Below are 25,938 nucleotides of genomic sequence, written 5' to 3'. Positions count from 1 at the left end.
CATTTAAATTTGTAATAATTTGTTTCTGTATAAACTATAGCAAGTTAAAAATATTTCAATGTATATCAATATAATTACCTAACACAAATTATTTGCCAACGATTTAATTGCAAAATGAATCGAAAAAGCGTTCAAACACTAGCAAACTTTTTGAATTTAGTACTAAGGGTTTCATCATGTTTGGCTTTTATACTCTTGCAATTTTATTCAAACCGTAATTATTGATATATTAGTTGTAGTAATATAATTTAATAGTTGTATCAACAAAAGCTGGAAAAAATCCCACATCTTCAAATGTCATTCAGTTGGCCTTGAATATAGCGCAGTGCGCATGGATCGTAGCAAACAGCTGATTTGTGTTTGGGCAGCATAACCTACGTTTTTTACAAAACCGAAAAAATAGCCGTGAAGTTTCTCTCTTCATCTACCACATTGGCGCTAAATTTCTTTCGTTTATTAAAATCTGTGAAGTGTATACGAACAATGAGTGAAGCTGCACATGGAACCTCGTCATTAAAACGAATGACGAACGCGAAGAATGGCGAAGGAGACAATCAGAATGATATCTGGATATTCGGGTACGGATCACTAGTATGGAAGGCAGATTTTCCGTTTGAAGAAAAGCGAACGGGCTACATTAAAGGATTCCTGCGACGCTTCTTTCAAAACAGTATTGATCATCGTGGCACACAAGAGCGGGTAAGTTAGGAAGGTGCTTTTTATAGAGACAAACAAAAACAAAAATTAACAAACCCTTTCTGCCCTCCTATATTGCAGCCAGGACGTGTGGTTACTTTGATTCATTCGGAAGAACCCGAATCGAAGGTTTGGGGAATGGGCTATCGTATCGGTGCCAAAGATAAGCAACAAGTACTGAATCATCTCGATCATCGGGAGAAGAACGGATACGAACGGCACAGCGTTAAATTTTATCCCTACCCTTGGAGTACGGAACAGTTGAATGATCCACAATCTATTCTGCTCTACGTAGCGACACAAGATAATCCATCCTTTGCAGGACAGAGCGATACATTAGATGCGATTGCGGAACAGATAATCACGTCCGTTGGCCAGAGTGGCCGAAATCCGGAATATGTGTACAAACTTGCGGAGGCTATGCGTCAGCTCTACCCGGGAGAACGGGACGATCATCTGTTTGAGCTGGAAAAACTGCTTCTGAAGCGCGATCCATTAGCAAATGTGCCACGAAAGCCGGATCTTGCCCTGGAAGGTGATGTCAATCGTTCGGAGCTAAGCAAAGAAGGGTAGAAATGAAACTTTCGGTTTTACAAAGTAGCAACTTGTGGTAAAATGCCAATGATCTCTTCAAAAGGAGTGGCACAGGTAAACGCGATGAGTATGAGAAAAGGATGAGAAATTTTATTTGATTTAATCATGGTTTTTAAAACCCTAGCTTCAATATTAATATAACATTATTCCCGGAATTACCTATTTTGATCGTATTATTAATTTATTTGTTGAGTCAATGTAAAGAAAGAGCTTTTTTAGATTTAAATAATGCAGTTATAAAACCACAATATCTAAGATTGCCTATTCGAACTAAATGTTATTAACAATGCTGGTTGCTAGGGGTGTGGAGTTCATGTGAGGGTGGGTCAAAGCGCATCGAGGGGTATAAACAAAGCCCCGTATGCATTTGTTTACAAACAGCTGTTTCACACATACATGCACGTCCTTGAAATCCACGCGGTAACATGATATTTAGCGCGAAAGAAAAAACGAAAGAGGAGCAAAACAAGATCCGCGATCTGCGCATGTGCCACCGTAGGCAGAACCAGATTTTCTCCGACAGTTGACTGACAATAATATTGGATATCGATCACTGTCACGGAGATCTAAAGGGAACGTGTGCATGTTTTTCAACATGTCCCGTGAACACATTTTCAATCCGTGTAGCGATGTCGTCGCACCCCGGGTCGGGGCACACTGTTCGTATTAATGAGTCGATTCGCACGACAGCGTGCGATCAGTGGCGCTGGTCCGTCAGCGAGTGAAAGATTTAAATTGAATTATGTAAGCCCCGAATTGTGGTGCGATTTTGTGGAGCACAGGTTCGACCGAACCGTAACAGTGATACTTCGCATCGTATAGTGCCGGGTGAAACAAAATGTTTAAGATACTGAGAACCGTACCCGGAGCACGCCCCAATACACGCAGCGTGATAAGTGAAGCGAACCCCAGCCAGGCACGTGTGGTAGTGGCTGGTGCTGGGCTGCTCGGGAATTCGGTCGCGTACCATTTGGCGGACAATGGTTGGAACAATGTGGTGGTACTGGACCAGAGCAAGATTGGCAGCGGAACATCCCATTTCGGTTCGGGCACGGTTGGTCTGTTTAAGCCAACACCCGAGCGTAACATTATTGTGGAAAGTTTGAAGCTGTACCAGAAGCTGCACGAGCAGGGCCACGACATTGGATTGCGAAGATGTGGCAGTCTTAATTTAGCGCAAACGCACGATCGCGTGATAGCGTTGCAGCGCCGCGCCGCTTACATTCTGCCGACCGGGATGCAGTGTGAGCTGGTGGATTCGGATACGGCGAAAAAGTTGCATCCGTTTCTGAATACGGATGATCTGCAAGGGGCGGTATACGTGCCGGATGACTGCATTGCCGATCCAGCGGCCGTTGTGCAAGTGCTAGCGAGCGAGGCGCAGCGCAAAGGCGTTAAATACTTTGAAGGATGCCAGGTGAAATACGTAAGTGCTGGTTTACGGAGAGTTAGGTTCTTCGACTCAATGAACCTTTTAAAATTGGTAGATTTTAATTTAAAACATTTAACAAACGATTTGGATAGTTTTTGGAAAACAGATAAACACCATAAATGAGGAATTTCAAATGACTTCTACAGCAAGAAATTAAAAAAGAAAGAGGAACACATGATCTGGAGAATGGGTTTTTTGTTGTTGGTAGATCTTCAATATTTCAATATTCCCGTGAAGATTTCAATGGTCCTGGAAACCTATCCTCATACCACCAATATTGTTGATCATTCCTTTTGTAGATCAACACCAAAAACGAGCGAGTTTACTCAGTCGAAACCGATGTTGGCACAATCACCTGTGAATACTTCGTCAATTGTAGCGGCATGTGGGCCCGCGAACTTGGCCTCAAGTCGAAACCACCGGTTCGCGTTCCGGCCTATCCTGCCCAGCACTATTACGCCCTCACGCCCAACTTAAATCTACCGACGGACGACGATAATCTGCTCCCGTGCGTTAGAGATTACGATAGCAATCTGTACGCCCGACAGTACGATCAGTCGCTACTGGTCGGTTGGTTCGAGAAGGATGCCAAACCAGCGTTCGAAGAAACGAAGGACATCCCGAAAGCGTGGCAAGAGCATCTGCAGGAAGACCACAGCCATTGTGCCGGGCTGTGGGAGAAAGCCGTCGATCGGTTGCCGGTGTTGCGTGATCTTACTATGCCCGCGATACGCAACAGTCCGGATAATTTTACACCGGACGGACGGCTCATATTTGGGGAATCGGCTGAGGTGAAGAACTATTTCGTTGCCTGCGGTATGAATGGAAATCCGTTGCAAGGATCGGGCGGTGTAGGCAAAGCGTTAGCCGAATGGATTGTCAGCGGAACGCCAACGATCGATATGTTGCCGTTCAATGTGCAACGCTTTCTGGATCTGCACAACAATCGGCAGTATCTGCAGCAGCGTATCCGTGAGGTCGTGGGACGTCAATATGCCATCCTTTATCCAAATCAAAGCGAGTACAAGTTTTCGCGCAAGTTACGCTGTTCGCCATTGTACAGCGTGCTGGAGGCGCGTGGTGCCGTGTTTGGTACGAAGATGGGCTACGAAAGGGCGCTGTACTTCGATGCGGATTTTCGCCGTACGTAGCATGATATTCTACTTGATATAATGATCTACTCATTCTCGTTTCTGCGTTCTACCCTTTTTTCAGGTGGCGATCCGTTGCCAATGCTCCCAGAAGGAAGTTTCTATAAGCCGAAATTCTTTCAATTCATGGAGAAAGAGTATCAAGCCTGTGCACAGCACGTCGGCATCATTGACATATCGTCCTTTTCCAAGATTGAAATCAAACCCGGAATCCAGTCGGATATGGTTTCGGGGGAGAATGCCGTGCTGAGCTACCTTCAGTATATGTGTGCCAATGATGTGAACATTACGGTCGGCCATATTGTGCACACCGGCATGTTGAATGAGCGTGGTGGATACGAGAACGATTGCATGCTGATACGGCAGACAGAGGACAGCTATTTTATGATCTCTCCATCCTCGCAGCAGACGCGCATCTACGAGTGGATGTCGCGCAATCTGCCTACCGATGCGTCCGTCCAGCTGAACGATGTTACCTCCATGTATACCGTGATAAATGTCGTTGGGCCGAAATCCACTCTACTGATGAGCGAGTTGTCGAATTCGGATGTACGGTTGGCACCGTTCAGCTATCGCAAGCTCAACATTGGTTACGCGAGCGATGTGATGATCATGTCCTTCACGCACACCGGTATGCCCGGTTACTGTCTGTACGTTCCATCGGAATACGCACTGCACGTGTACGATCGACTGATCACGCGCGGGCGTGATTATGGGGCACGCGATGTTGGCACGCTAACGCAACGGTTTCTGCGCATCGACAAGTTCATTCCGTTCTGGGGCGATGAACTGACCAGCATGGCGACACCGTTCGAGGCAGGCGTGTTTTACTCGGTACGATTGGATGTAAGTACGGTGTGTGCATGTTCTGTGTGTTCTGAGTCACTGGTTGGTTTACAGATTTCACAATTGAAGAAAAAGGAAAATTTCATCGGCCGACAAGCGCTGGAGCGTCAGAAGCGTGAAGGTCTGCAGAAGCGACTCGTACTCTTCCACGTGGAGGACATCGACATCGATAAGGATGTGTGGCCGTGGGGTGGTGAACCGCTGTACAGGAATAATGTATTTTGCGGTACAGTTACTTCGGCCGGGTGAGTATTTAACAGAAATTATTCTAGAAAATTCTTAATTTGGTATCTAACTACGGAAATGTTTTTCATTTTTATTCCTCTGCTTTCAAGCTATGGATTTGCGTCGGAAAAGCTTGTCTGCTTGGGTTATATTAGTCGCCCGGAAGGTAATGCCGTGCGTACCATCACCACGGAGTTCATCATGGATAAGGATGCGGTGTATCACATTGATATTGCCGGCAAGCGGTTCCGTTTGACACAACACATCCATCCAAAGGCGGCAATGGCCAGCGCAATCGAGCGGCAAGATCTGAGCAAATCGTACCGCCCGACAGTGCTAAAAGAGAAAAAACAGCAACAAAGTTGAAGTTACTAAAGTCTACACGGTTAGTTTATATTACAGAGATTTATCTGCAACAGATGCACTACTGTACAAAATAGATAATTTATTTTCAAATAAATGTAATGTTACTGCTATGCATGGCAAGCTTGAAAGGTTTTTTTTGGGAGTTCATAATAAAATGAAGAGAAAGCATTCAATCTGTACGATTTTTAGAAAACTAGTTGACTTAGTTTGCCATCCTAGTATCTTACCAAAACTCCATTAAGTTCTAATTCTTCAGTTAATCCTAAAAAAGACCTGGCGACTCCATTGGATTGAAATTTTTGAAAACCAAACATCCCGCTACAACCCTGAAACATATCAGACGTTTCGCATAGCCGTCATCAGACGTCTGACGAAAGTGACAGCTACGGCTAAAACGTAAACATGCCAGAATTCTACCCAGAAACACATTCACTCCCGGAGCGCAATTTCGTAGCAGTCGTACGAAATGAATATTTTAAGGCAATTTTTCCCAATTTCACTACAATTATCGAAATGTTTATCAACCGTTAGCACACAGCAATCATTTGCCCTTCTCCAAAGGTACGAGAAGCCGTGGAAAAACAACATTCAAAGTTACATAAAACCCGGCACTTCAATTAAATCGGTACATGGTTTTGTTGTGTTGTTACAGGAAAACGGTACCATCCGTAAGAGGCATTTCCACTACGGTGCCACGGTTTGAGTTGACCGAATTTTTCGACGACAAAAAGCACTGGGGAGAACAAGAGGTTAAGCATGGCCGTGGATGGACGAAGGATGATCTGCGGATCAAGTCAAACAGTGATCTGCACCAGCTGTGGTTTGTACTGCTGAAGGAACGTAATATGCTACTGACGATGGAACACGAGTGCAAAGAAAAAATGGAACTATTTCCCAGTCCGGAACGGTTAGATAAGGTAGTTTGAGCCGTCGTACCTATGGAGTAACAGCAATAAAAAAGGGATTGTTTTTTTCAGGTTAAAGAATCAATGGAAAATCTGGAAGAAGTGGTTCGGGAGCGAAATCGTGCATACCACGAACTGGAAACCGGAAAGACTGGTGAACGTCCTGGTAAAGTCGTTCCTAACGAGCTCGGCATACGGTTCTACTATCGTGCATTTGAGCATGTAATTCCAAAGTACGCTAACACCAAGTGGAACGAACGGCACAAGTTTACCTATGGTGGACACGCCGTGAGGAAATTTTTGCGCCTTTATCGTGAACGGTTGTACAACGAAAAGCGAAAGCTACGCAACCGGGAACGTAACGAGGTAGTCCATCTGTTGCGCCGCTTCCCCAACATTGATCGTGACACGCTGGCGCAACGGTTTCCTTCCGTGGACGTGGAGAAACTGTACAAACTGGATAAAATTCGATTGAATTAGTCAGTACAGAGTAGTTCGTAAATAGCTGCCGGAAAGTCACCCCCCTTACACATTTAATAGTTACGAATAAAATGCATTCGGAACCGATCTCGATTGTTTCACATTATCGCGCCTGTAAAATAGACGAATGTTGGACACAAAACCCGCACTCGATATTTGAATACAATTTCCTTTTTTTATTTCTTATCTTTTCACTTCTCTTCTCCTATGGTCTTCGTGCCAGGCTCACATTACTGACCATTTTTTTGTGGCGTAGATACGTACGTGTTTTTTGTTTTATTCATATTTATCAAATATGTGCGAATTATGACGCTCAGTTTGACTGCTGCGCTCTCTCAGCCCACCTCTACCTCCCCGCGTGTTTCGTGTGTTGCCTGGAGGAACTACTAGAAAACACACGCATATCCTTTAAAGGCCATTTAGAGAGATCCTTCTGAGTTCGCTAAACCTTCCCTCGCTAAGGGTCATTCGTAGTGACGGAACGTTCCCATCGGACAATCATTCTGTTTGTCCACCTATCATTTATCCATCTGCCTTTTGGGTCGAAAGAGGATTTTGCGTATTGTTTTGGGGGGAATGGACATTTGCAAATAATGCTAGTGCAATTGTTCATACCATCATTGTGTATTGTGGCCTTTGTCCGCCCCGCCAAGAGATGGATTCCTCCTTCGTTTTTCTTTTGATGCACGTTGGACTACATGTTATGGCTTGAAATGTGTGTAACAGTAATTGTTAGAAGGAGAATTCCGCTTAGTCATCGTCGTGTTCGTGTTTATCAGTAGACATTCGAAAGGGATAGGCCGATGCTGCCTGGAATCGTGGTTGTTATTCTTGTTCCTCCTGTTTTTTTTTTACAAAGCGTTCTTGCGCTTCATACTACTCCACCACTAAGAAGCGTATGTACTGCAGGGAAATAAAGCATGTTCTGTTTTGCATCACTTCTCTAATGCATAATCACATCGAATGTGTTGTAACCCATTACACACATTCGCTGTTCCTTTTTTTCTGCCAGCAAATCCATACGCCGTTGTTCGTTTATCGTGTTCTAGTATCGTCTATTATATGTATATAATGTTTGCGTTTGCATTTGGCGCTAAGACGTCGTATTATGTAGATACATGTTTTCAGAAGATAGCAAAACGTTCACATATTTAATATCTCAATATTATTATAACCCTGCACGAGTTCTGAATAGGCTTAGTGCTGGATCGACCTAATCGCCTAATCGGCAGAAATTACAGTTCCAGGCGCACTCGACATCCAATAATACGTCACCCCTGCCCTTCTCCCTTCTGTGTTTGATGAATTGAATATTTGCACAAAATATTCTTTTCGGTTTTCTGCATTGGAGGTGTGGTGAACCTGAGTGTTTTTTTTTAGCTGTGCTTTTGTTTTAGATCCTTCTTCTCTCCGTTTGTCACTCGCTAGCATCACTTTCACTTCTCCCTCCCCACGTTAAGTGTATGGTTGTGTGAACAAAAATTGGTTCCTTCTTGACTTTCGTCGTTTCGTTTAGGTGCCACAAATTTAATGCAATAAAATCGCACCCATGTAGAGGCTACACGTGTGTGCGCGAGTACACTGAGCATACGGGAGACAATTCCAATTCAATCATACCAAAAAGACTCAGTCTACCAACTAACGGATATACATATATAATCAATCAGATAGTTTTGCACAAAATTGACACAATAGCTAAATATCTCTAAAAAAGGCAATGGCTCACATGGTACACATGGCGAGCATAATCACATTTAGAATAAACTCAAAACTCAATGCCCTTTCGAAGAACATGCGCGGTTGGTTGAACACAGTGTTAGATAACGAATCGATACATTCGGAATAACGGGCAAAGCCAAATAACCAATACAAGCTTTTCCACCCAATATGCAATACGAAGCACTATACAATTCTGGAGCAGCTTGTGTAGCGGGAGTTCTACCATGCTCCGGTTTCATTACGTGGTAATTACGGTAAAGCTATTATGTCCTCGTGAAGTAATCCTTGTAAAGCCGAACTAAGGCTCTAACCGACGTTCGGTGTTTCATTCAAATATTTGAAAATGAAAATTAAAATCAAAACCTACACATGTCGATATTGATTATTTTCAATGAACATAAGAAAATACGATGTAAATTAATGTCAGTTGTTTTGTTTACTTTCCTTATTTCGTCTCCCACTCTACCACTCCTTCTTCTCGTTTATGTTTCGATTAATTCGCGTAAAACTAAAATATCGGATTATTTATGGATTGTTTCGCCGGTGATTCTCCTCTCTGCCCGTAGATCAATTCACATTACCTATTTATCGTTTCACCTACAATTTTGGGTTTTCTTTTAGAAATCTTACCAATCTATCAACGTAACGTTTTCACATTTCTTCCTGCATTTCCCCGAATGCAAACGGCGAATGTTAATAGTCATCCCGATGAATGTTACTTATATGTATATATATATGTATATGCGTGTTTTTGTGTATGTGTGAATGTCTTCAATCTTTGCCACGAGTCAAGTGTTCGCTTGTTTTTCTGCAGGCTGCTTGCTGCTAATAACTAATGATGCCCCGTAATAGCACACATTCGTTTCGCCTATACTACCACCGTTCGGACGACCGTTTTAAGGAACAACCATCATCCAAGAGAGGGAAAGGAAAAAAAGCATCTCATTGATCGTTTCTGCATTTTTACTATGTGCCACACACAAGTTTTGTTTCGATTGCACACCCAGTGCGTACACATTCTGCCTCATCGGTACGGATAGTAGACATGTGAATTTAAGAGCAAAAGAGATATCTAAATTACCTAATGTTCGTAATTAATATTTAACCCCCTTTTTATGTAAGGTCTTTACAGGCAGACAAGTGAAGAACGTTTAGTTCCCTTTTTTTCTGGGTACAAAGATTAGATACAAACATTGCCTATACATTCGCGCTCATACACTCTATTCTTATGTTTCTCACCGTGTTATCTGTTTTTTTGCGTTGTAATAGCTTTTTTATAGCGTTATCGATACTATTCACCAAATAATGCCGTGGGTGGTACAATAGTTTTTTTTTTTTGCTACCATGCCAGAGTGTATTGTGGTTGACCAGGGGGGGGGGCGGTGGACCAAGCGCGACTTGTGTGTCGTCTTTTACAGATTCCAACTACCTACAAACAAGCACACTTTTTACCCTCATTCGCTCATTGCTAACCGTGCTCTTTCGAGTTGCTGATACGAGTTCGGCACTCCATACTCCAGATGGAACAGTCCATTGATTTTTCTTTGTGCGATTCACGATAAAACCACGGATTGTTTCACCCGCCCCACCCGGTACCACTTTGCTCGCGGATTCGGACAAATCTTTCGCTAATTGCTCAACTTTTAGCTCGTTTTAGCGTGTTATCTAGCTACGGCGAACGCAATGAATGGCGCTTAAAAAGATGTGCGTGTAAAACTTCAAAATTTTCGCAGAAAGAAACATCCTCCATCAGCTGAATATTAGTAATTTGTCCGCTGTCTTTCCTGCACAACGGTATGTGTGTGTGTGTGTGTGATTGTGTGTTATTGTGAGTGTGTGTGTGTGTTTGTATACCAGAAGACCAGCAGACGGAAAGTTAGACACAGTGAGGGTATGATGCCATTTTGCCGTATTACTGCCGCACATCTCTTCCTGGTAGTGAACGTGTTCCTCCGCTCTGGCCCTATCTTTCACTTGTAGGTCAATAAGTCGAATATTAGAAAACGAGGCGCGGACATACTGTGTGTGTGTTACTGATGCTGCTGCGGCTGATTCATAGGAGAGGGTGGTAACGTGCGATGATCCCTTTCTATTTGCAGCCTTATAGCAACTGGCACTTGAATCGTCTGCTGGATACCAGTTTATGGTGCTTTCGGTTCTTCTTCCCCCTCTCTTTGTCTTTGCGAATTTCGCGCACTAGCGTATAGAATGCATCGTCCACCCCCATCCGTGTTTTGGCCGAAGTTTCTACAAAAGGAACACCGTACTGTTTCGCCACCTAAAACACATAAACGCAAGCCGTTAATAAATGCTCACGGTTGTACCGCTTGTCGGTGGAAAAAGGTGCAACACTTACGTCTCTGGCCTGATTCATATCCACTGCCCACGCTTGCAGATCGCATTTGTTGCCAACTAACACCATTGGCACTTCTTCTGCGTCTTTAACACGTTTAATCTGTTCTCGGTAGGTTCCTGTAAGGTTTTTGGGGGGAATGAAGGAATCATCATCGTTATTAAACTACTAACCACACAACAACAACGCGGACTACACATACCTATATCTTCGAAACTTTTGGCACTGTTAACAGCAAATACTAATAGAAATCCTTCACCCGTTCGCATATACTGATCACGCATAGCTGAGTACTCCTCTTGACCGGCTGTGTCCAGAATATCGAGCAAACACGTTTCGCCATCTAGAGGAAAATGAGTGCAAGCAGGATAGAGTGTGGAATTATTGGACACGTTCCGTACAGCAAATAGGGTGGTAGAAAGTAATTAGAATATGATTAGCGATAAGATTAGATAATAGCGCAGATACACATCGTGCTTGGGCTGTGATCGTGTAATCATTATTTTACCACCACCCGCTAGCCGCTCCGATGGAGAGATGCGCACGATGAGTAAGAACATCTTGCAGAACGAATAAATGGGGATGCATTAATTGAATTCAATTATTGTGAGAAATTCCGTCCTAAGCCAGACACTTGATTTGCTGATTCACATCTTAAGAAGATTGCGTGGAAAAATTTGCAAATTGTCCGTGGATTTTATAGACAAAAAGAAAACAAAAACAATTAATTGAAGCACACTCGACTTAAATACTTGAATAAAACAAAATTTCAAAATATTTAGAAATTGTAAATATATAATGCTAATTATGACAATTTAACAGATTTCCATGTACACCAATGATTAGTGTATCTTCCTGTTCAACCAACAATCTTTCTCGCTAATAATGTTCTTCTTGCACAACTACACAAAGAAGAGATGCTTTTCCCTTTTTGAAATGGTGAATAATTCGCTAAAAATAACAGTCAAACTTACCTATAACTACTTGCTTCCGGTAGGAATCTTCAATTGTTGGATCATACTCATCCACGAAATGATTCTGAATGAGCTGTATGGTAAGCGCCGACTTGCCGACACCTCCAGCGCCTACTACAACTAGTTTATACTCCGTCATCGTACCGCCTGGGATTGGGTTGCGAATTCGATTTTCAACAGGCCGGGCCGACGCAAGCAAAAGGGCAGCAAAATTCTTCCTTAACAAAGCACAACCACGGCTGCCGTAATCCCCCCAGGCCCCAGGGCGCAGGCAACAGATGACGGATAGCTGCTTCGTTCGTTCGTTCGACACCGAATGTGGCAAAACTGAATCGCTTTCAGCCAACCGTTTGTTGTTGATGTGAATGGTACTCCTTGCCGAAAGGATCTGGGGTTCGATTTTTCTTGCGTTTATCACTAACCTTAATGACACACTTGCACAATTCCCTGCTTGCCTTATTTTCCCTGCGCACTCAATGGCTCACGTCACTGTGGTTAGCACTTTTTCACAGCATGTACACACACTCTACCAGCAAACGCAACCAATGCACACCCCTTCCTGTTGCCGACTGTTTTTTTTTTGTTCGCTGACGAGAATACTAAAGATTGTTGTTATTATTCTCCTACTTTATGCTTTCTTCCCTTATTTCGCCAGCCGAACGGCCAGGCAGGATGGCTGCGATCAGGTTGCTCGTTGATGATGGCGCTGATGATTGCCAATGATGACGATGACGACGATGAAGTACAACGCCCGTCGTTCGACGTTGTGCTCTTTCTTGTTCTATCAACACTATCCACCTCGCTCTAGCGCACTCGCGTTTTTTCTCTTTCTCTACGCCGTGCACTGTTTGGGGCTCCTCTTCTTCGCTGATCTAAAATTGAGCCCTAGGATGATGATGGGAAGAATTTGTTAGCTTAGCTTAATGCGACCACTACACTGTTGCCGGACACCGCAACAAGAAATCATTTGCAGAAATGACTAAAACATCCTGTAACATTCCGTCTGACACACCACTAGGAGTGCCTTATTATGCATTTCATTGAGACAATGATGATGCTGTTGGATCGCATCTTCCGTGCACAGAATCTGCACCGTAGGGTGTTCCTTCCTTTGGCACAGTTTGGCGAGCGATTTCCTCAAGCACCGCGTTGCTTTACACGCACGTGTTTTACATTACACTACACCACTTACCTTTGTTTCACGTTTTACACCAATGTAAGTGTAATTTTAGTGCAAATTAACTTCTACATACGGACGAACAGTGGCTCCTACTTTTTACGTTTTTATTGAAAATGGCGTCGGCGTGTTTAGAACTAAACTTGAGCATAAACCCACGAGCCGAAGTTCTCCGAGGTTGGACAGTTCGACCGAAGCCGAAGTGGAACAAAAACATTAAGGTTGCTAGATACATTTTCGAAGATGAACGCACTACGGACAACTGTTTTACTTCCAAACGGACAAATTAAATTAAAACAAACCAGTTCTCTTCCTTTTATTCTAATGTTACATTAAAATAATAACACTTTAATAAATTAAGAATCATTCTACAATTTATAAGTTAATAAGTTCTCTTTTATTATTGCAAATTTACCAAAAAAAATGAAAGACTCAATACAACAGGTAATATTTTGACAGATGTCTGGTTCGAGCCGAGATCAGCTTTCTCGAATAACGATGCCGGCTGTTCGACGAACAAAACAGTTTCAGCAAGGGAACGAGCGTAGAAATTAAGTGCACAAAGCGTAATACCATCGAAAATGGATAATAAAAACGATCGAGTACCAAAAACGAAGGATGTGGTGTTACCTTCTCCGGTACTACAGTTTCACGACAATACGGCCACAGAGGTGGACGACACGAGCAGACACCAAGGAAGAACACGTTCGTTTCCTCACGAACGGGGCATCTGGGCCAGTTATGTTTTCATAGACTGTGAGTAAACTTGTTGTGTCCACGTTGTTCTGCTTAAATTTAATAAAAGTTCAAGAAGCGATGAGCTTTGTATCCTGGATGCTACATGTTCTATCGGAAATCATTATCAACACTGACCAATTGATCGATTTCAGATAGTGATTCCGACGGTTGGATTGAAATGCAGAACGAATGCAAAGATTTGCTAAACGCTACTCTCGACTTCATCCCAATCGAACAGATGCATCTTAGTCTTACGAAAACCTTCACCATTCGGCACCACAACATTGCACCATTTGTGGAAAACCTACGAGACCAACTAGCCGGTCATCGGCGGTTTCGTCTGGAATTTTCCGGCTTGCAGGTCTATGTGAATGAAGAACGCACGCGCACCTTTTTGGGGGTACGTGTGGCTGAGGAATCTTACGGTCCACTTAATGAACTCGTCACTAGCGTAGATGAATGTTTGGCCGATTATAAATTGCCGTTGTTCTACGCGGATCGTTCGTTCCACGTAAGTATCCTCTGGTGCTTGGGTGACCGGGAAGCCGAAGTTCGAAAGCAGTTGCCTGCAATTACCACCGTGTTTGAACGAGTGTACGAGGAAGAATACTGTGACATTAGCCAGTTAGTGAAGAAACTTTGGTTTAAATGTGGGAATAAAATGTTTCATTTCGATCTTATCTAATTTCACCGCGTAGCAGAAGAATGGTCGTGCTTTAATATGCCCAACTGAAAGAATAGTTACACAATAAAATAAATTAATAAAACTATCATAACGTTGCTGACCCAAAGACAATATACTTACAGCTTTAACACTTTGTCCTTGCCACCAGAGGCAACACGGGAACCATCTGGAGCCCAGTCTACGCCATACACCTCGTCCGCATGGCCTGGCAGTTCTTGTACCAGCTTACGCTCCTTTACACTCCATACCTTCAAAGTGGAATCTTTGCTACCGCTTAGTACTAATCGTGAATCGGCCGACCATCCCACCGAATAAACGGCTTGCACGTGGCCACGCAGGGCACAAATAAATGCACCATCTCCCGCCCGCCACAACCGGATCGATTTGTCAAACGATGCGGAAGCAATAAACTTCACATCCGGCGAGTACTTTACATCGTTCACCACGTTCTGATGACCCGTCATACGAGTCACAAATTGTTTCTGGTTCGAGTTCCACAGGTACAGCGTGAAGTCATCCGAACATGAGACAAACGATTCCACTCCGTTCGGGCATACCTTCTCGTAACGCTCTAGAGCCATCTGTTTCAGTGCGTCCTTGTTGGTGCCATCACCGTACATTAAGCTTTTGTCCATCACCGGATGAAACGGACCCGTGCGCAATACGTAATCTGTGTTGAGGGCCAAATTGTTCACCCAGTGTGCATGGCCCGTGAACGTTTTGCATAGCACACCGTCCTCCGCACGCCACATCTTGATGGTTCGATCGCGAGAAGAAGTGTACAGCAATCCGGCACCGCCCCAGCGCACAGCCGTTACCGCTGCCGTATGACCAGCGATCACTTTTACGCATGTTCCCAGCACTACATCCCAGATACGTGCATCGTTATCATTTCCTGCACTCGCCAGAAAGCGACAATCGGCATTTCGATGGTAAGGTTCCCAGGACAGACAGCTGATCCACTTTTTGTGTCCAACGAGCGGCCGACCGAGCTGTTTGCCCGTATCTGGAGACCAGATGCGAATTTCACCTGCTTTACACGCAGACGCAATCTTGAGTGAATCAGGAGCCCAGGCAACACACATCACCCATTGCCGATGTCCGGTGCACGTGAAGTGCGGTGTCTCCGTGTTCAGATCCCACAATCGCAGCGTTTTGTCACCCGACCCACTCGCCAGGTGGATGCTGTTTGGGCTGAATGCGAGCGATATCACGGCTTCGGCATGGCCTGGCATGGTGCTCGTACAGCGGGATACTGCACGTACTCGGAATACGGCCTGCGGTTGGTATACGATATCCAGCACATCTTCCGCATTCAGCCGCTTCTGCTCGACGGTTTGATCGATCGACTGCTTGATTTCTTCATCGTTTACGAAAAATAGATACGGTGTTGGTTTTTCCTGCAAAAGAATGGTTGGGAAACGTGAGTGTGAAGCATTCGCTCTTTCGGCAGTAGTATATTTACGTTCTTCAGAAGCGCATTGCAAATCAGTTCCAGCTGTTCCTTGGTAACGTTTATCGGCAGAGCCAATGGTGGACCCGCTTCTTCTCCCACGTCCGATACGAACCGGGCTTGCACCGTTTGGGTTGTTGGTTCATTTTCGTCCACTTCCATCAGAGTTATGCAGTTAAGATTCGAAAGATTCCGCAACAAAACGATTTCCAGCGCACATGTGTACGGCGAGCTCCCGTCGTTGCAAATGTCACATTTTTTATGTTATTTACCTGTCAACTACAGTCGTTTCCACATCTGTATACACCTTGGGATGAAACGTCGGATTGAGTGACATTTGGGTGTTTTTTTTTTGGGAACAGCAAAAAGGAAAAGAAAATATTTTCATTCCAACGTAAAATTTGTGTGTTGAGTTTTTGTGAAAGTTTAAACCCGTTCCTACGAGTTTTCGTTTTGAATTACGACTTTCTTTTTCTAAACTTAGTTTTCCAAAACGCTCCGCTGAATAGGGAGAAAAGTTGCTGAATTAAATCTTTGTGGCCTCGAACATACATTCGCTTCGCAAAGATGAAGGCCACGGGTCGACGATGTACAAAGAATGTGGTGTGATAATTTAATTTGTTTCTCGGTCGCCTTTTTGGATGGAAGCACGGTTAGAATAGCTCGTGTTTTTCCGCACGCACATCACCACGCTGGTGTGTGTACGCGACATGTCGCACAGTCCACCCAACTACATGGACGGTGTTCCGGTAAAAATATCCGAGCGATTTAAACCTCCGCCAAAGATAGTGCTACCGCAGGGGGTTGTGAATCGCTTGAACCAATACGATGTGGGACAGGTAATGCATGACTCATGTTACGATGGCGAACTGGAAGACACGGTACTTAAACGCATAACGGAATGGAAAGCGGTGAAAGAACGCGATCGTTACGAACGGAAGGTCCGTTTACAGGCCAAGGAACAGGAACGGATGCGGGTGATCGAGCAGGAACAGAAGCGAAAGCTAAATCAAATATCATACCCGAACACGGACGAACTGTCCAGTGCTAGCGACGATAATGACCCGGATGGCGACGGGCACACTAGAGCGCCTAGAGCGACCAACGGGTCCGACGATGATTACGAGGAAGAGAACGATGAATCTGCCCCGTCCGGCTCGTCGGATGAGCGCACCAACGCGAAACCGTTCGATCATATGAGCCAGCTAAGCTCGATACTGGTACCGACTGTGATACGGGACACAGTACCCAGTGCTGTGGACGCACCAGCTTCTTACCCAAATGTGCTCGTTAAAGCAACTATCATTCCAAAGACGGCGCAATCCGATAAGGCGATGCCGGCGAATTCTACATTTGGGAGCAACAACAATAATAATAACAATAATTATAATAAAATCAATTACTCGGACTTTGAAAACGATACTTCGAGTCCGTTCGATAACATGGAGTTGCGTACGATCAACGATTTGGATATTTTGGCACAAGTGTTAAAGCAAAACACTACCCTCACTAGTCCAGTGAATGAGGTCGAAAAGCAGGAAGAATCGCACGAAACAAAGCAACAGATACAATCGGTGCTGCCATCTTCGGCTGTAAATACAGCAGAACAGCGGCAACAACAGGAGCAGCCACAACAACCGTCGCTTCACAACCCGTCTCCGATAACAGCTAATCCTTACAACAGTACAGCATACAGCACGAATCAACAGTATGCGATGTATCCGGCACAGTATCAGCAACCGACTCAAACAACAGTTGCCACGTCCGGTGTAAACGAGTATCTTCCGTCACCTTACAACGCGTACCAAGCGTACAGTAATTATGGCACGCAGTACGAAACCACACCATTAGCCGCTTCTTGCTATTCGCCTGCAAATACTGTTGAAAGTCGCTATGCGATCACGAATTATGCCAACTCAACGTACCACGTTTCGCCGGTTAGCCAAAATCATCAAAGCTCCTATTCACCAGTCGTCACTAACTATGGTTACGGGTATCAGCAGCAACAGCAGCAATCATACGTTACTGCACCGTCCACTTCGATGGCGAGCGGTACTGGTACCTCTACCTATGCCCCGAATTATGGTTACAGCAATGCCATAACAGCTCACAAGGAAGCTGGTGGGTACTATACCAATTATCAGTCCGTTTCTTCGTCGGGTGGTGTGGCAGCATATCCTTCCATCTATACAACTGCTACCGGAACGTCCGAAGCAGGAACGGCAGACACCCAGACGGGACTGCGATCGAAATCTAGAAGCGTGCCGGATATTATGCGACAGTTGGACGATGAGGTACAAGATTCGGCGACGCGACGAACACGAAACAATAGTCAAACCATTGCCGATCGTCAAACGGAAACGGAACAATATGCTGGTAAGATTTAATTGGTTGATAGGAAGAAAAAATAATTATGGCAAGAAGTAGTCCAAAATCAACTAATCCACTGTTGTCTTATCCAATCTTTACAGTATCTAATAACACCGCCGAAAGGAGTACCATCGATTACACTATTTACAATCAACTAACACAGACGGATCAAAACATAGTGAAACGGATCAGTTCTATGGGATTCCCACTCGAACGGGTGGTGTGGGTTTTAAAGCGCATTGGAAACGATGACAAAAAGGTAAAACATTAAGCGTACAGTTGACTTGCTGTACATGTTGGTAAATACGTTACTAATTCTCTCTGTTGCATGTAATCCGACAGATCATCGAACATCTTATTCCGCTGAGTGAGCTGCTTGATCTTGGCTTCGAGGGAGAGAAAATCTCAGACGCACTACTGAAGTTTGGCAACAATAAGCATAAAGCGCTTGATTATTTGATTTCGTAGAATCGGGGTTTTTTTTTGCTGTTGCCCTGTACGTACAGCGGCTTGTACGGTTTGTGGGCTGTTAGGCAGTGGATGTGTGCATGTGAGCAGTTCGACTTTGTGGAAGGGAGGACTTGGAAAAGGAATAAAGTTGTGCCGAATGTACTGAATGGATAGCGCAGTATAGGAAACGTAATGGCCTTTTTGCTTGGTGATTTGCAAGATGACAGAACGTGACGCCATAATTCCTACAACCATCGATTTTTACTTTCACTTTCATTATCGCGACGTACCAACGGACCTTCTGGTGTGCTGGCAAATAGTGTATGAACTATGTTAATATAAATTGAATTTATTAGAACTTAGAAACATCATTACATCCAAAAGGAAGCTGCATTTACACGGCGTAACTACGGGACTATACAATACAAAAATGGTAAATATAAAACACTTTCCATACTGCTCCTTCCGTTCGTACAATAGCCTCGCCACACTACTCCTTGCTAATAAGGTGCACAATAGTATCGATGACACGTTTGCCATGCTCGTGGTTCATCAAGTTTAACAGAGGATCACTAATTTTCAGCTTCAACATTTTGGCCAACTCCAGACGCAGGAACTTCATCATTTCAGCGACCTGATGGGTGGCTGCCTGCAGCATCAACCAGCCACCTTCCAGCAGAATCACAAAATCTCCACCGTGCAGCTCGATTTGCAGGTCGCTACCTGAGAAGAGTACCATTGGCAGTAGCGGTACCATGGTCGTTTCACGTATAAAAATCCGCGAAGTTTTCATCTTTTCCTGGTACACTAGAAACGGTGAACCGAAGTGCCCTACGGAAGCGTTCACCGACGAGGGATGTAAAGCGACGTAACCGTCTTCTTGCGTTTTGAAGCGCAAATCGGAAGGTTGCGGTAAACGCGGAATAGCTCCTACCGCACCGGTGACGAAACTTTTTTCCGGTGTAAGAATTTTCACCACATTTGGATAGAGTGCAGCACACAGGATGGCTCCCAGCAGACGATTGTTCGAACCGTTTACATTGATTTCCGCTCCGGTAACTTTTTGTAGATCGTCCAACTGTTGCCTTTTGGCACGGGATCGACCGGAAAGATCGATCGGCACGAAACCGATTGAAACGAGCAGCTCTAGAAATTGATACTTCATCTCTCCGATCGTGGCTAACGTTTTGCCGGAAAGATAGTTTTGCTCCGCAAAACACTGTCCGGCGTAGCGACTTTTTTGCGCTGCTTCCATCCAACGGCGGTATGCGTTGAGCATCGTTAGATGATCGCTGTTGGCGATCGCAAACAGTCGCTTCCGATTGTCGGCTTCATCGCGCTTTCCAAACGGAGACACGAAAGGACTCTTGTAACTGAGGATTGCAGCCATCGTAAGGACACTGTCGAGACACTGGAAGATCGCACCGAACAGCATCAACTTCCCTATCCGTACGTCCACTGGCAGTGCAGACAAATGGTGACCGAGTGGTGTGAGTCGTTCTTCCAAATCCAATGCACCAACATCGATGAGCCGCTTCTTGGCCGCTTGAATGTTTTCCACGCTGGGTGGTTCGATCAGTGCACCGAGCACCTCGTTCAGTGAACGTTCCTCAAACGTGGAAAGAGTTTTCACACGCAGCAGTAGCGGTTCGAGCGGTATACGATGGATTTCGGGGACGGGTTGACCAAGAATGTGATGCGTAAATCGTGGCCGTGTGTACAGATGGATGCAGACGCCCGGCATTACACGTCCGGCACGACCTTTGCGCTGGAGAGCATTCGCACGCGATACCCACACCATCTCGAGCGATTCCATGTTACGGTTGGAGTCGAACCGCTTCTCCTTCATCTGGCCACAGTCGATCACGAACACACAGTCATCGATTGTGACGGATGTTTCGGCAATGTTCGTACTGAGCACTATTTTCCGCTTTCCTTTAGGTGGTTTACGAAAAACGAGTGCCTGCTCCTCGTTTGTGAGCATTGAATGAAGCGGAATCAGCACGAACCGATCGCCACGGGTACCGAAAAGTTTACTTTCGGCAAGCGATTCATGAACGGTTTGTATTTCGCCCAGACCCGGTAGGAAAATCAATATCGAACCTTCTTTCGGCCAACTGTGGGAAGTATCGTCAACGATGTACGTTAGCACGTGTTCGATCAGTTCCGGGTTGATACGAAGAGGATCCATAAGGTACAGTGCTTTGCACGTTTGCTTCGAATAGTCTGAAAATGAATGGAGAAATAAATTACGCATATTAGATTAGTATTTACGCAACTCTACAAAGCTGATGTAGATCTTCACTTACCTGCGTACCGTGCAAACATGTCGGCCATTTTCAAATTTTCATCTTTAATCGTTTTCGCCGGTGCTGCATTCGCTGCCTTCACATCGGAATATTCCAGTTCCTGCATCAGTAGTTCCTGCTCTCCCTTGCGCAACTTGCGACAAAACTGGGAATCCGGTTCCAGCACAAACTCGCTCCTCTCCAGTATATCCTCTAGGAACAACTGTTCCACGGGAAACGTTCGCCCCGGTATATCCAGAACAGGAATATCGCCAAAATAGCTAGAAAACAGATTCGAATTCAGCGTTGCCGACATGAGGATCACCTTCAGATCCGTACGCTTGAACAGCAGCTCTTTCAGTATCAGCAACAGAAAGTCAGACTCTTCGCTACGTTCGTGCACCTCGTCAACGATAATGTGCGTCACGCTCGTGAGCGTCGGATCGGATTGTAACCTTCGCAAAAGGATTCCGGTGGTGCAGAAAGTTAACCGTGTGGAGGAAGAAATCTTATTCTCCAATCTGATCTGATAACCGACCGTATTGCCTATCTTTTCGTTACGTTCCTCAGCGACACGTTCCGCAACGCCTATGGCGGACAAACGTCGGGGCTGGGTGCAAATAATTTCTACATGCCGTAGCGGTTCTTTCGATTGCAATTTGGACGATTGTAACAGCCAATCGTCGAGCAGAAATTGAGGTACTTGTGTTGATTTTCCGCAACCCGTTTCTCCACTGATGACGAGAATTTGATGCGATTCCATAAGATTGATGATTTCCGCCATCTTCGTCCATGCCGGAAGTTTCCGGCGGTTCCTTAGCATCTCCTTGTACGCATCGTTCGTTTGCTTGTCCATGAACTTTCGCACAATGTTCCGGTCTTCTTTCATCACTTGTTCTGGGTTTACCTTTGATCCGGTTTGACGACCAGTTACACCACGCTGGTGGTGCGTCGGTAAATTTTCCCCAATCCCACTTTCACCTGCGTCCTGTTCCGGAACGTAAAACAGCGATCTTCTACCGTCGGGAAATTGGTATCGATCTTGTTCGATAAATTGACCTATTTCAGCGTCATTCTGGAGCAGATCGGCAACGGCATAGATGCAAGGCATACCATCATTGGTGAGCTCAATGCACTCTTGCACCAATCGGCGGTTCACTCTAAGGCACAGCTGTTCCGGTATATCGGAACAGGTAGTTTTCAGCAACAGTATTGGCCGTTCAAATGGATATCGGTTCCCGGGAGGGAATCGGATTTCCAGAAAGAACCAATTCGGATCCTCTTCGGTAGTTTTCTCCGCCTTTTTACTGCCCTTCTTTTCCTCACTGTCCGATTCATCTGGTTCGTGCGAGTAATGGCATCGATTGCCGTAGCGACACTTGCCTTTTGCAAAGTTCCAACATTTTTCGCGTTTTACTTTTTTCTTCTTTGCTAACGCTTCTAGCATACGACGCTTTTCCTCCGCCGCCTGTTGTGCTTCGCGTTCCGCCTGTTTTTTCATCTCGGACGGGCTGTGTGTAAGCAGATGATCAATCTTAAACTTTAGCTGCCACACGCGATTGTGTTCCTTTTCCACAAACAATTTATCGTAAATCGATTCCAGCACTTCGCGTTCGTCCGCACGCAAGGTGCATAGCTCGTCTTCGTTGTGATCCTCCGCCGGCGGTTGCAGATCGCTCGGTGAAGGAAAATACTTTGAAAACAGTAACGCCAAAGCTTTGTCGACATCCCCGTCGTGGTGATCGAGCGCTTCCTCACAGTGCGAACGATGGAAAGCGTAACTGTGCAGCTTCATGACTGCGTACATTCGGAACTTATCCTCGTTACTGTTTCCGGTGCGTGGAATGTTGGAGAAATCCACACCACCCTGTATGATCAGATTGCCCCGATCCTGCCAGAAACCTTTCTTCATCCGACCACCCTTGTCCTCGTATTTGGAAATATCACCCAGCTGAAAGGACTCCCCATGAATTGCCCTGAGTGTGTCCATGATAAGCGTTTGTGATTCATCCTTAAGTCGCAGAACTTGCAGCTCCACTTTGACTGGTTGTTTGGTGGGTGGCAGTTCATTCGGAGCATTGCTAAAAGCATTGTTACGGGTTAGAAGTGCGCTTTATTAGATGAATAACTATTGCTTACGTGGATCTTGGATCGACAATTGTTCTTAAAAAGCAATCCGCAATCAGCTGCTGGCTTTCTCCGTCCATTTTTTTAGCACCACAATGTTTACGTATCGCATCAGCTGACAGCTACCCCTTGATGTGTTGTTATTTGACAGCCCGTCCAGTTGTGGGCGATTGTTAGCCCATAGTTTGGTCAAAAAACGAACTGTCGGCTGGAGTATTCCCGGTATTTGATTAATTAAAATGTTTTTCTGAATGGAAAAAAATTACACACATGTGTGCTTTTTCCGTTATCCTTTTTAATCAATCGCGAAAGAATTTAAATATTTCGGTAAAATGTGTTAAAATTTGGTTCGCAACATTTCGTTCAACAAAAAGTTGTACGCAACATTGCTGCCGTCGTACGAGAGCTGCGTGCAAGTCACGATCTGATGCATTTTTGCAGCTGCATCCGATTTGGGGGGCCGTTAACATTTTTTGCGGAACGCCATTTCTTTCGTGCGCGCAAAAACAGCTGATGGTTGTTTACATGAGAGGTTACCAGACGAAACGAATTGAATTTTCAAGAAATGACGACCCCCCCTGATAGTAAAAGCGAAAAAGTTTATTCAAATGGCAAAATGGGGGTATTCTTTTATGGCAAAACTGAAACAACTCCTACAAACACTCAACCATTGGTTCTGGTGTAAATGAGGATTACTTCCACGGTCCGAGTGGGTGCATCCGACAATCCTAAAAAAAAAACAATTTAATGACTTGCAGAGAAAAAACGGTAATAATGAAACATCACGGCCACACCTTCCAGAAATTTTATGCCTTAAATCCTCATTATCGACATCTTGCAATCGTTTAGACGAGCAAACAAACAGTAATTCGAATTCATTGTTTAAATTTCACAAATAGTACAATCATCAAGGAGTAAAACTAACAAAAAATGAACAGAGACTGAACTCCCCCCCTAACGGTGTACACACATTGAAGGTTTGTCAAGGTCATGCAAAATATTGAATGTGAATCAAAATTACTTGTTAGCCGTTCTTCTCGAATAAAAAAAAGAACCATTTTGTTGCTCCATTGTGTTCTCAGCTGGTAAACTTGAATCTACTGAAGCATTGACATTCAATCGCGTGCCTTTGGTGGTTCACTGATCGGAAACGTATCTACACCGGAGATCCGGATCCCAATCATATTTGTGCGGTGTTGTGTGGTGATTGAAGCAACTACAATAGGAACCATGCAATGTCAGTGTCGAGGGGAAACAGTATGAACAGCCATTGTAATTCGGGTGAGGAATGGGGCGGTTTTGTTAACCGCGTTAATAGCACCATTCGATCGGACCATCAGAAGAAGATCATTTTAATATTAGCAATTTGAAGAAGCATACGGAAGTAAATGGAGTCTATTGTCAAAAAAATCTGTTTTAATGTTTGTTTTAAGCGATCTATGGATTAATGTAATTGAAAAGCGATAGGGTTTTATGGTTATTAAAATGAAAGAGTCTGTATATGCGGCCCGGTGGTGCATGTGATAAACGGCGCTATTTCACACGGCAGAACCGGGTTCAAATCCCATCCGGACCGTACCCCCCCCCCCCGTGTAGCAAGGACTGCCTATCCGGATACGTGGTAAAATAAGTCTAGTAAGCCAGAAATGGCCGGCGTGACCTGTAAGGTCGTTAAAAGCCAAGAAGAGAGAGTCTATAAATACAAGGCTCATCAATACACCCGATGTGGGTTTGAATATCTCTCTTTACCTCATCTCCACCATATAAATGAACTCCTTTCATTGCTTTTCTGCGGTTAATTTAAGTTGTTAATATCAAATATGAAGACTTTAACTTTGTAAAACAAACTAGAAACGCGGGTGTTTCTTAGTAATAAAATATTAATCTCCAGAATTCCAGAATTCCTTGAAGAGTCATTTTTTTCCCCAAGCAGCATATGGTACTTCTGCTGTGAATTGTGTCCAACTATTCCCTAAGATAAAAGGAAATTGATTCAGTAAACTTATTCAAGTATGGCCTCTCACGTTGATATGGCACACTTGCAAGAACATTCTTATCATAAAACAAGTTGCGCCGATGTCAAATGGGAAAAGGCGACAAACACCTCAAGTGTATCGGCGGGCCCCAAGAGTATAGATGTTTCTTTGTTTGACTAATCGAAAGCATTGGCCCCGGTAGGGCTCACGTGTTGACCGGTGGTTTAGTGTGTTTGTGCATTTTGCATTTGTGCAAAGCCAACCGTTAGCACATCATGAGACCATCGGGAAATTTACATTGTAATATCCTTTGTTAAGGGAAGGAATCAAATCGTTCAACATCCCATACGCATCAACGTTCTCTGTACAGCGGCTCAGTGTCATCGGTAATTACTATCGGCTATTCTTCAACCGTGCGCATCCTTTGTGTTCGCGGATCGGTAAGAATCTGTACAAGATTACGGCCGTATAATGGAACTATGCGTGAGAGCAACTCAGTTTAGTAATCTATTAGCTATCTGCCACAAGAGAGCACTGACATACGGGGCAAAAAGATAGGCGATGGAGGCGTTAGATGCGTTTGCCTTTGTTCCATATGGGTTCTCCTTAACTGCACCGCAGAGACATCAATAATCGTAGCTGATTGCCAACGTTCAAGCGGGCTTGGGTGAGCGTATCGATGCTGCGCTATGACACATATGTGTCTCCGCTGCAGTAGTGCACGATAAGCCGATTGGCTCGAAAGGGTCGTCCCTTTATCGGACAAGATCGTCGAGCTGATGGTGGTAATCGGTCGTGTCTACCCATAGACACCGGGGGAGGCATCTGTCGTAGCATAATGCATGGCCACACAACGCCTCCGTTTCGAACAAGCGTTGATTGATAAGAGCAACTGCGGGACGACAGGCTGCGACGAGTTGGATCGTGCCCGGC

At 44.6% G+C, this 25,938-nt stretch overlaps 8 protein-coding genes across 10 annotated transcripts; 5 read left to right on the top strand and 3 right to left on the bottom strand.

Annotated features, from left to right (window-relative positions):
* Window positions 1-293: 293 nt before the first annotated feature.
* LOC125764351 (putative glutathione-specific gamma-glutamylcyclotransferase 2) lies at window positions 294-1,452 on the top strand. The gene is made up of 2 exons (XM_049428515.1): window positions 294-699; window positions 778-1,452. The coding sequence occupies exons 1-2, from the start codon at window positions 484-486 to the stop codon at window positions 1,267-1,269; spliced, it is 708 nt and encodes a 235-aa protein (XP_049284472.1). The 5' UTR covers window positions 294-483; the 3' UTR covers window positions 1,270-1,452.
* A 316-nt stretch (window positions 1,453-1,768) lies between these two features.
* LOC125764296 (pyruvate dehydrogenase phosphatase regulatory subunit, mitochondrial-like) lies at window positions 1,769-5,438 on the top strand. 3 transcript variants are annotated; one of them, XM_049428414.1, is made up of 5 exons: window positions 1,769-2,716; window positions 3,022-3,865; window positions 3,938-4,707; window positions 4,774-4,964; window positions 5,055-5,438. In XM_049428414.1, exons 1-5 carry the CDS (start codon window positions 2,129-2,131, stop codon window positions 5,308-5,310), a joined length of 2,649 nt encoding a protein of 882 aa, XP_049284371.1. In that variant the 5' UTR covers window positions 1,769-2,128; the 3' UTR covers window positions 5,311-5,438. The 3 variants fall into 3 exon arrangements, with proteins under 3 accessions (XP_049284371.1, XP_049284370.1, XP_049284372.1); XM_049428413.1 differs by having other exon boundaries at window positions 3,938-4,719; XM_049428415.1 differs by having other exon boundaries at window positions 1,770-2,716; window positions 3,938-4,719; window positions 4,789-4,964.
* A 268-nt stretch (window positions 5,439-5,706) lies between these two features.
* LOC125764347 (39S ribosomal protein L47, mitochondrial) lies at window positions 5,707-6,782 on the top strand. The gene is made up of 3 exons (XM_049428508.1): window positions 5,707-5,871; window positions 5,963-6,227; window positions 6,288-6,782. Exons 1-3 carry the CDS (start codon window positions 5,777-5,779, stop codon window positions 6,693-6,695), a joined length of 768 nt encoding a protein of 255 aa, XP_049284465.1. The 5' UTR covers window positions 5,707-5,776; the 3' UTR covers window positions 6,696-6,782.
* A 1,982-nt stretch (window positions 6,783-8,764) lies between these two features.
* Window positions 8,765-13,049, bottom strand: LOC125764357 (GTPase HRas). Its single transcript, XM_049428520.1, has 5 exons — window positions 12,934-13,049; window positions 11,742-12,626; window positions 10,970-11,110; window positions 10,771-10,886; window positions 8,765-10,692 (listed from the first exon to the last, which is right to left on the bottom strand). Exons 2-5 carry the CDS (start codon window positions 11,878-11,880, stop codon window positions 10,516-10,518), a joined length of 573 nt encoding a protein of 190 aa, XP_049284477.1. The 5' UTR covers window positions 11,881-12,626; window positions 12,934-13,049; the 3' UTR covers window positions 8,765-10,515.
* A 138-nt stretch (window positions 13,050-13,187) lies between these two features.
* Window positions 13,188-14,341, top strand: LOC125764352 (U6 snRNA phosphodiesterase 1). Its single transcript, XM_049428516.1, has 2 exons — window positions 13,188-13,674; window positions 13,809-14,341. Exons 1-2 carry the CDS (start codon window positions 13,500-13,502, stop codon window positions 14,339-14,341), a joined length of 708 nt encoding a protein of 235 aa, XP_049284473.1. The 5' UTR covers window positions 13,188-13,499.
* LOC125764325 (protein Notchless) lies at window positions 14,295-16,045 on the bottom strand. Its single transcript, XM_049428475.1, has 3 exons — window positions 15,807-16,045; window positions 14,462-15,741; window positions 14,295-14,385 (listed from the first exon to the last, which is right to left on the bottom strand). The coding sequence occupies exons 1-3, from the start codon at window positions 15,954-15,956 to the stop codon at window positions 14,373-14,375; spliced, it is 1,443 nt and encodes a 480-aa protein (XP_049284432.1). The 5' UTR covers window positions 15,957-16,045; the 3' UTR covers window positions 14,295-14,372.
* Window positions 16,046-16,175: 130 nt separating this feature from the next.
* On the top strand, window positions 16,176-18,802 carry LOC125764311 (protein kinase 4). Its single transcript, XM_049428451.1, has 3 exons — window positions 16,176-18,170; window positions 18,266-18,423; window positions 18,507-18,802. Exons 1-3 carry the CDS (start codon window positions 16,505-16,507, stop codon window positions 18,630-18,632), a joined length of 1,950 nt encoding a protein of 649 aa, XP_049284408.1. The 5' UTR covers window positions 16,176-16,504; the 3' UTR covers window positions 18,633-18,802.
* A 138-nt stretch (window positions 18,803-18,940) lies between these two features.
* LOC125764285 (putative ATP-dependent RNA helicase DHX57) lies at window positions 18,941-23,164 on the bottom strand. Its single transcript, XM_049428380.1, has 3 exons — window positions 23,042-23,164; window positions 20,924-22,983; window positions 18,941-20,840 (listed from the first exon to the last, which is right to left on the bottom strand). Exons 1-3 carry the CDS (start codon window positions 23,107-23,109, stop codon window positions 19,105-19,107), a joined length of 3,864 nt encoding a protein of 1,287 aa, XP_049284337.1. The 5' UTR covers window positions 23,110-23,164; the 3' UTR covers window positions 18,941-19,104.
* Between the last annotated feature and the right edge of the window lie 2,774 nt (window positions 23,165-25,938).

Source organism: Anopheles funestus, chromosome 2RL (genome assembly GCF_943734845.2).
Source record: "Anopheles funestus chromosome 2RL, idAnoFuneDA-416_04, whole genome shotgun sequence".
NCBI lineage: Eukaryota > Metazoa > Arthropoda > Insecta > Diptera > Culicidae > Anopheles > Anopheles funestus.
The sequence above is the reverse complement of the archived record's forward strand: the minus strand, read 5'-3'. Positions and strand labels throughout refer to the sequence as shown.